Source organism: Lygodium microphyllum, chromosome 10, assembly GCF_053477565.2.
Source record: "Lygodium microphyllum isolate KBCC chromosome 10, Lygodium_microphyllum_v1.1.10, whole genome shotgun sequence".
Lineage (NCBI taxonomy): Eukaryota > Viridiplantae > Streptophyta > Polypodiopsida > Schizaeales > Lygodiaceae > Lygodium > Lygodium microphyllum.
Genome location: NC_141144.1, coordinates 39123850 through 39134039, shown reverse-complemented (window position 1 = coordinate 39134039; position 10190 = coordinate 39123850). Strand labels below are relative to the sequence as shown.

Below are 10190 nucleotides of genomic sequence, written 5' to 3'. Positions count from 1 at the left end.
AAGCATAAATAGAGTACCTGTCAACAGGCAAGTCCCAACCTGTCTCTGATCTGATGCTAGAGCCTGCACTAGTCAAAACAGTTTGCTGAATTTTCCCCTTGTTTGAAGTCTCCATAGTATAAGTCCATAGCGCTGACTGAGTCTGTGATCCCTTCTCAATCTGGACTCCATATGCAGAAGCGTCACCTCTAGCTATCACATAAGAAGTACGCGCAGCTATGTCATCCACTAACTTCTTCATTCCACCTTTACCAAAGTTGGTAGCAAGTGGAGCTCCTGTCTCAGTCAACCAAATCTTACCATCTTGCCCCCAATATACCAAATTCTTCCTCCTTGCATCCTGAAAAGATTCACAATCCCTGCAATGCTGATGGTCCGTACTATCGCACCAAATACATCTCCGATCTCTCCTAGGTGCACTAGGAGCACTCTTAGGTGCAGTAAGAGCACTAGAAGAAGTAGTAGGCATAGTCAAAGCAAATTGCTCTTTCAACTTTCCCACCAACTCCGCTTTGACTGACTCCAGTGTCAAATCTGTTATGCCTTTGATTATGTCATGAAGAGAGGTAGGCACCGATGGAGCAGATGGTTTTGGAGTAGAAGGTGTAGGCATCGGTCGTGGAACAGGAGGAATAGGTGGAGTGGAAAAAGTAGGCACTGGCATAGGCCAAGAAACTGGCTGAGGAGGAGAAGAAATAACAGGGATAGAAGCAGGCATAGGAGCTGATGATGGTGTAGGTGTCATGGAACCATTCTGAAGGTGAGTCTTCCATATCCTCCTCTTGGTCAAAGTCGAGACTGCATCTTGAGCATCCTGCCAATCCGTTTTAAGACCCATAGGCTTCGTGCGATCCTCAAGAAGCTCACCCAATTCTTCTTGAAGAGCAGGATCTGCAGCTTGCAAGAAAAGCTCAACTTTTTCAACATCCAATGCTCTTTGTTCAATGGCATCAAGCTGACTATACCTCTCTTCAAATTCTTGAATCAACTCTGAAGCAGCTAGACCTTTGCTTGGCATGTAGATCCACTCTCGAAATGACCGCTGAGTAGCCATACCAAAGTCCTCAAGGAATTATTCTTCTTTCAAGGCCTTCTTAAAATCTTGCCAATGTGTATTTTGAATAAAAAGATCAGTCACTTTTGCCCTCAAAGCGGGTGTAACAAGACGAAGGAAATACTTACTCATAAGTCCAGCTGCAACTCCGAAAAACCCCATCTTGATCTCATATGTCTTCAAATATGCTGAAACATTACGGCCATCAAATAGCTTCTTCTCATTCTCAACTGCTTCAATAGCCTTAGTCGCGCTGTTTGCATTCTCCTGCTCCGAATAGAGTTGCCTTTGCTGAGATAACTATTGTTGATGCAATTGTTGTTGCTGCTACGTATACAATTGTGTCTGCTGATTTTGGAGCTGCATATACATGGACATATTCTACAAAATCTGCTTTAGATCCTCTGTTGAAGTACTTGACGCAGCAGTCATTGATGGAGCTGAAGTAGACGCAGCTGGAATTGTAGAAGAGGCTGAAATAGAGGCTAAAGTACCTCCCATCCTAAAATTTTTGCGACGCTTTCACGTTGGGTTCACTAAAGATGTGGAAGGGTTTTTGAAAGCAAAGTGGCGACCACAGAGGTTCTTGAGAAATTCCAAAATAGAAGATCAATCAAGGAGATCAGGCTATGCAGTAGTAAACTTCACAATCTTCATATTGAATGCAAAAATTACTGATTTAACATGCATCTGAGAGTTTTCCCAAAAGAAGAATATAGCCACTTTCAAGAGAGCACCTCCTCTTTGAATCTACAACCAAGTTACTCGTCAGTCAGTGCCCATGTCAATTGTTCTTAAACTGAGGAGATCTCTTTTCAACAAAAGCAGCCATGCCTTCCTTCTGATCATTCAATCCAAATGTTGCTCCAAATAAAGCCATTCACTACAGCAATAAGTGGCTTTCATATATTAGCTACATCATTCCACCTTGAAGGAAAGGAGGACATATAGATGTCAACAGGATTCTACACTAGCTTTAAGTCCATGCCAAATGCAAAGAGGTCAGGCTTGCATCTTGTCTCTCCATTGTCTCTGCATAGGCATGTACTTTGTTCAGTTATTACAGATCTGACTCATCCAACTTTAGAGACCATATAACAGACCCATCATCTGCTGTGTCATGGGTATCATGGGCTGTAAATGCTCCCTGCAATAGCACCAGGAAGCCCCCAACAGGTCGAAAGCAACCTTATGCCATGTAGTCCTAGAGAATAGAGCATCAGAACTCTGCCTTCTTACTCGTTGTTGTTCATACCTTTCTCTCCTGTCAGATACACACGCTTTTTCTTCTGGTGTCCTAGTCCCCTGTTAAAATCTATCTGCACGTAGACAGCTGCAACCCACAATAAAAAAAATACATCAACTGTGCTCAGAGATGCAATTCAATCGACTACAGAAACATTCGGCGCCAATTTCACACTGCTGGATGCATCAAATTCCACCATCAGAGAGAAGCGTTCCCTTAATTCTTTCACAAGTTCACCAAATTCTCTTTGCTTCTTTGCATTAGCAATTTCTTCGACCAGGTTTGTTTCGGATGCAAGCACCTGTCCATGATCTTTATTCTACTCATTAGGAGAGTCAATACGATAATCTGATAAGTTAATGCTGAGAACCTCGCCGTTTGAAATGCCAACACCGGCATCATCCTCACAAGCAGACGAACTATTCTCTCTGTTCGTCGTGTCCTGCAACTCTGATGGATCCATTGCTTCTTACACGTTGAGGCAAGATACTTGCCCTCACAATCTTGAGATATCAGAAATGCATCACTAGTTATGTTCACCTTTAGAGAGAAGTGGAGGCGGTTGTGATGATGCCTGAGTTGTGCTCTAAATTGGCTCGAACAAAGGGAGATCAAACGGATCTGCTGGATCACTGGAGCTCATCCGATTGCCCTGTCATTGAGTGACATGAAATTGGGCTTATTTTCAAAGAGCCTGTGACACGGTTCTCCTCCTAGAGCCCAGTTTTTCTGGTCTAGTCCTTGTGCATCAAACCGATTAACAGCCTCGTGCCATTTCTTGGTTCCAGGCTGGATTACAATTCTGGATTACTATACTCTCCTTTTTGCTTTTTCTTCCTAGAAATCTCTTCTGCCCAGAAAAACGGCTTCTTTTTTTGCTATTCTCAGATCACACGCAGCTTTTTCGTACCAAAAAGCGGCCTTCTCTTTAGAATGATCAACACCAAATTTTTGTTCACAGCTCTCTGTTCAGCAAGTCAGCCTTGCTGGATTACAAGTGCATCTAATGCATGTTTCCTGTAAGCACATTCAATCCCTTTTTCTTCAATAGTTAGCACAGTACAAAACTGTAATACTTGAACCTCTTTCTTCTGTCCAATACGGTGAGCTTGGTCCTAAGCTTGTAAATCGACCTATGGATTCCAATCTCTATCATAAAGAATGACAACATTAGCCATTGCCATATTAATTTCAGCCGTTGCTAGATTAATTTCCAACCCTCCAGCCCTTGTAGATAGTAAGACAATGAACTTGTCACTGCCTGGTTGATTGAAAGAATCAATAGCACTTTCCCAATCTTCCCCACTTGTGTCTCCATCAATATGACATTACTGTTAGTCTCAGAAAACACAATAATCTTCCAGAATATCTCGCAGTTGTGTCATCTGCATTTTGGATCAGATGTTCCCCTGTTCTGAAAGTCTGTCAAATACTTGATAAGCTTCTGTAGCCCAACCACAACTGTTGTACATGTCCACAAGTGTATTGCCAACATGAAGCTCATTATCTAGTCCCCTTTTGTATATCTCTACATGGAGTTCTCGGCCTGTATCTAAAGCTCCTATGATGCTACATGATTTTAGGCTGTAAACAAATGTACTAGCATCAGCAGAAATACCATGCAGTTGTAGATGTTGGAAACATTCCAGTACTTCCTCACAAAGCCCATAATCGACATATCTTGAAATAAGTGTAGCCCATGAGATTGCATCTCGAGTTACCAGTCTACCAAAAACTCCATGTTCTTCTACAAGCATGTCACATTCAGCATACATGTCAACTAGAGCATTGTTGATTAATTCCTCTTGCTCCAAACCCTCTTCACTATATTTCCCGCATAGAATGAAAGAGCAAACATAACGACTAAGTATGTACAAAGTATCAAATCACACACACAACTTTCGGGTGGTTTTCACACCTCGAATGCGCAGCAATACGACAACGAACGGGAATAAAAAGGTGTGGAAAAGACACAAGGTGCGGAAGCAAACTCCAAGGAAATATATTAACCGCAAGGATTATAGGTGAGGTCGAAAGACCTTGGGTTAACTTGGAGGTAAGGGGTTTCAATACGCCATAAGGGAAGGGCTAGGGAAGGATCTAACACGAAGGTGTTGTAGGATTAAGGGATAAGAGGGGTGATAAGACACGGGGGAAAAAATAATAAGACCCTTAAGGTCTTTGTGCTTTTAGGGGGAGTGACTTCAAAGTGAAGGTAAGGGGTTTTAGCACGAGGGTGAAATGGGGTTTAAAGGTTTTTAAAACCCGGGGGGGGGGGGGGGGGGGGGGGGGAAGATGGCTTAGAGGGATTAAACCGGGGGAAAAAGGGGGTTTAGAGGGATTAAAACCCGGGGGGGAACAAGGGGTCTTAGGGGGATTAAAACCGGGGGGGGGGGGGGGGGAACAATCATAAGGTTTTTAAAAGGCACAACAAGGGGTTGAAAGGGCCTTCAGAGGATTAAAAATGGGAGGGGGGTGAAAGGGGGCTTAATTAGCCCTTTAGAAGCTCCCCCCAGGAAGCTTCTAAAGCTTCCACATGGGAGGGGGGAAACTTATTAGGCAGACTTCGGCGGCGAATGAAGGCGTGATGATCAGGCGGCTAGGCCTGCAACTACAGAGGCGGCGGCGCTAGGAAGACAGCCCTCGACTGGCAGAATGCTCCTCCAAGTCCTCCCTCTCACACGTCGACAGCTTCTATGGCGATGGCCTCAGCGTCTTCTGTTCCTCCTTCCCCACGGCAATAGCCCGCTCTGTTAAATAGGGGAGGGAGGGGGATCCTCCCTCTGTCTTCGTGTCACGAGGCATGTCCATTGAGGCTAAGCAAGCTCTAGCGAGGAGCTTGCTGGCCTTTCTAAATCCCTCTCCCCCTCCACCACGAACCGTCGCTGATGGAGAAAAATTTCCCATGAAATATTTGATATATTACACAATTAATTGGACCTCGAGGATGGGGTTGTAAATATTTTTGTAGGCTTGGCACAATCTAGATATTGGAATCAAGTGTTTTCTATAAGGCAGTTGATAATATACAAGACTTGATGATAGTTGCATACCACTCATTGCTTGCACAATCTAACTATAATTTAGAGGTTAATCAAGCATTCTTCCTTAGGATTCTTAATTATGGTGTGGGATTTTATTGTTAAAATGATTAGTTTCAAAGGTTTTTGTTACCATCTATAATCAACTAGATCACTATGTTGCCCACAATTAAGCAAAATGACTCAAGGTCACATGATAAGGTCTAATTAGCACCAACTTTTATACATTGATGTTTAATGTTAAATTTCCATGATGGTGAGTATAAGTGTACTATGATACAAATACTTAAGTTCCACAAGGTGCTAGGATGCAATCTCTTTTAGGGAAAAAAGACAGGCTAGTGTCTTTAACTCAAAGCTATATTAGAGCATATACACCCATATTTCTAACATTGACTCAAAAGCTTTGGAGTAGCAAATACAAGCTTGATTGTTAGGCCCAATCGTTAGCAAACACAAGCCCAATTGTTAGGCCCAATTACAAGAAAAATTGAACACTTTCTTTTTTTCTTGATAGAAAATTTGAATGGATTGTAAGAGCCATGCTAAGTCAAGGAAGGACTTCATCCTACATCTCCATCATAGTATAAGCAAAGTCATGAAGTTTACGAGAAGCTCAACCTCTCTCTCTCTCTCTCTCTCTCTCTCTCTCTCTCTCTCTCTCTCTCTCTCTCTCTCTCTCTCTCTCTCTCTCTCTACCTCCCCTCCTCCCTCCCTCCCTCCCTCCCTCCCTCCCTCCCTCCCTCTCTCTCTCTCTCTCTCTCTCTCTCTCTCTCTACCTCCCTCCCTCCCTCCCTCCCTCCCTCCCTCCCTCCCTCCCTCTCTCTCTCTCTCTCTCTCTCTCTCTCTCTCTCTCTCTCTCTCTCTCCAAGAATATCCAAAATCTAGCAGAATTTAAATTGTTTAGGGAACAACAACATTTTTATGATCTCATAAATAGTTGTTGAAGAGCTAAAAACAACATGCCACACTTCCTTCTAATGTTACCAAGCAATCGATCAAGTTATGAGATGAAACTAATTACCTCCCACACAATACAGCACAATATTTCATCCCTAAAGCATAATGCTACAAACCAAATGCAACAAGGAACTAGCTTTAGAAAAACAAGTCTATGAAGCAATAGCATGATAGGCCTTGATTAGAATTTGCATTTGGTCTGACATAACTTAAAGGACCTTAGTACAAAAACATCTTGATTGGTAAGGGATACAAACTTGAGCCACTTTCCTAACAATCGATCTCAACTAAAATGAAGATTTCTTTTCATTCTATCTATCATTAATTAATTTTGTGATAAACAATAGATCAATGTCCACCATCCATCAAGACAATATTATTAATTTTGATGCCATATATCCTCACATCTTGAAAATCTTTCAACTAAGATCCATCATCCCTAACTTAAACAAGAATAATCATTCCATTTACTTCTGATTTCATCATTCTAGCTAAAAACAAGGATAATCATCCCAATCCCTTTGATACCTTGAAATGGATGGACCGATTTCATAGTTTCCATAACGAAAATTATGTGCATGAGAGGTGAGGCACTATCTTGAACCGATCCTTAATAGTGACTTTAATCTCACACACACACACACACACACACACACACACACACACACACACACACACACAGAGTACACACCAAGTCTATGATATTTCTCATTATTATAAGGGTATATATTATATGCCTTAACTTATGTTTTTTTAATGTTGGATGAAAAGCTCAATGTTTTATGAAAAGCTATATAGAATTATATATTCCTTATGCGGTGATTGGTAGAATTCTATACTCCTTTTGTGGTCATTGAAGTGTGTACATGCATATGCACATGAAACTATGGTAAAGCTATAGAAGTACATTATTTTATTGGAAAGAAACAAATATGTTTCAAAAATGAATTTGAGTTTAAAAGGTAAACTTGTTTTCTCTTGCATTTATTAGGTTTCTATGCATTATTATGCATGTAGTGTGACATTTACTGCACATGAAGTGTGCTATCCTTTGATTTTGTGAGCAAATGAAAGCAAGCATGCATAGTTGCTTACATGTGTTCACAAGAATGCTAAGCAAGTGAGGAATAAGCTAGTGAGCTTAACAATGATGCCAATTGCATGATGCATTACTTTTCGGGAAATCATTTTGTGTATGCAAGTGAGGAATGTTTAATGTGCTACCAATGTTTGTTTTTCTCATAAATTTTGATGCTTAATTAATGGAATTTTCATCACCTAGCATAGCACTTTGTTGCCAAATTGTATAACTATTTTGGTAGCATCAATTGTCATAGGATCTAAGAAGAATTGGGTACATGGAGTGTTGGAAGATACTCAATTGATAATGTTTGAATGGGGACCCAAGGAGGATCAATGGTTCATATGTACATCAAAAAATATATTCTAGAAAGTGCAACTAGCACATTCAAGGCAGGTGTGATATTCATGATTAGGACTAGCACATTCAAGTCATGTGTGGGCCTCTGATTTAGTTAACTAGCAACTATGAGAATGCTCCGCGACACATGATAAACTTGAGTAGACTATTACACATGGCTTAAGGTTTGCCACAAAATACTTACCTATAATAGTTTCTTCGGTACGTGACAAACTTGAATTACTAGATTATGATTCATGACTCTAAGTTTAGCACGTGATTCAAGTGAAGTTCTATAGCCTCTTTGCTAGCATTTTAACTACAACCATGTCTCAAAGACAATAGAGCGTTGATAATTATTTGTGTTAAGAGTCCAAGTTGAGTGTAAAGATAAGAAATCTTTCTATTAGAAATGCAAGTTGAGTGAAAGGAAGAAGTATTCCTATAAATTGAGCCACCAGTCCTAGGTATGTTTAACATTATCATTGCAAGGATATCCACCTTTGTATGCATTTCCATATCAGTAGGTGTATTCAAAGAGATGGTTATGGGTCCATTAATTATGGAGTTTAGAGTTTGTGAGGAACTCTATATGTCTATTTAGAAACTCCTACATGGACACTCATAAAAACTAGATTTTATTTGTATTGCCTATAAATAATAATCTCAACCAACAAGTTGTTTCATAGCTTCTCGACTTGGTATACACAACATGTATAGATGTGTTGGAAATGGCCATGACTCAATCCTATTGTCCCCAATTATTTAACCGGAGAAATTGGATGTTGTCCAACTCACATGTCCCCTTTCACACCCATGCATGTGTGGTGTGTGATAGTACGCTCAATCTGAACAAAAAGACATAACCATGAACATGGGTAATACAACAATAAACAATTTAAATGCTAGTGGAAGGTAAATAGGTTCTTGTAGCTCACAAATTCTGGCGTATGGAAGTTGCAATTGCCTTTTCAAGTCAATTTTAAAATACTAACACTTACATTATTATGACCATGCATGCAAGGAACAACTTAAAGGTTTCTTCTACCATAAAAAATAAGTGATAGAGGTTCAATATTTGGACTATTGGGAGCTACCAAGTTCATTGGAGAGTTTCGTCTCCAACCTTGAGTGCATTGAATGATGTGTTGATGAATAACTTTGTGGTGGATGTGAGATTGTCAACCATCATGAGGGAGAGGCCAACCTCCATTCACAACACTCTAGATCTTTGTGGGGGGGCTGTACTGGGAGGGGTCCCTCAAAGTAGGAGGCAATGCCATTCAAGAAAGAATTGCCCAAGTAGGTGAAGTCTTGCACAATGTGGTGAAGAGGCTTGGGAACTGGAAGGAATGTGGGCAGAAAGGAAAAGGAGAAGGAGACGAGCATGGCAAGGCCATCTGCTACACGGTGTCGGCCATGAGCATCATTTTCTTCTTCATCATCATCTGCACCTCCATCTTCCTCGTGATCTTTATCTTCTTGATGACCATCTAGTTGTACCTCACGCAAAGCAATGGAGATGGTGGATTGAGAGGAGACGCCCAGGTTGGAGTGCTCGAGGGAGTAAGAGAAGGTGTGTTTGTGGAGGTCCATGGCTAGAAGCCTGTCGCGGGACCAGAGGAGATGGCGGGGAGTTGCTGATGGGGTCAATGGTGACGATATTGAGGACGACGTGTGGACGCAGAAACGCAGGCAGCCAGGGACGCCGTTCTGGCCCTTGAGGCGCTCGCAGATGCGGACTGCAGGGACCAAACGCTGAAGGCCGCAGAAGTTGGACGCTATCGCCCACACGCTCCCCATGCGGACTCCCGCCCACAGCCGCTCTATCGTCCCCTTCATCGAATACTTAGCAGCTTTCTAGTACCCCATATTGTGATTAATCGCACCTTCTCGGCCACACCCGATATGCCATAACCTCTCTCCTTCGAGCGCACCCTCGTCAGATTGGGTCTCTTCGACTGCTGCAGCATCATCATCATCTTCTTCTTCTTCTTCGGCTTCTTCTTGGCACCCTCCCATTCTCTACCCGTGTTATCGACGATATATATATAGAGAGAGAGAGAGAGAGAGAGAGAGAGAGAGAGAGAGAGAGCGACGAGGAGCGAGAGTGAAGTCATCCTTTTATGTAGCTACTTGTTCTTGCAAGGGACAAGAAGCTCAAACGCCCCGGCGGTTACTCTCCCTCCCTCCTACACAAACGGTACCTTTATAAATTATTATTGTTTTCGTTTGCATGCGCTAGGTTTTTCATAACAAAAGTCAATGGAAGATTGAACTTCTGAAAAGCATGCTTAATTACCTAGTCATATTGTAAGCTTGCTGTTTTGGGTATGCACGGAATTATATATTGCAACTTTTTAATGGTTTGAAAGAAAAATGATCATCCTCATTCGTTTTTCAAAGGATTAGTTTAAACAATTTTATCATTCATATTTTTAGTTTATTAAGGTTAGATTCAAATATTTA

The 10190-nt window shown here is 41.6% G+C and overlaps 1 protein-coding gene across 1 annotated transcript; it reads right to left on the bottom strand.

The window, feature by feature from the left end:
• Positions 1 to 8807: 8807 nt before the first annotated feature.
• Positions 8808 to 9757, bottom strand: LOC148029907 (uncharacterized). Its single transcript, XM_087687150.1, has one exon. The coding sequence runs from the start codon at positions 9561 to 9563 to the stop codon at positions 8910 to 8912; it is 654 nt and encodes a 217-aa protein (XP_087543276.1). The 5' UTR covers positions 9564 to 9757; the 3' UTR covers positions 8808 to 8909.
• Positions 9758 to 10190: the final 433 nt, after the last annotated feature.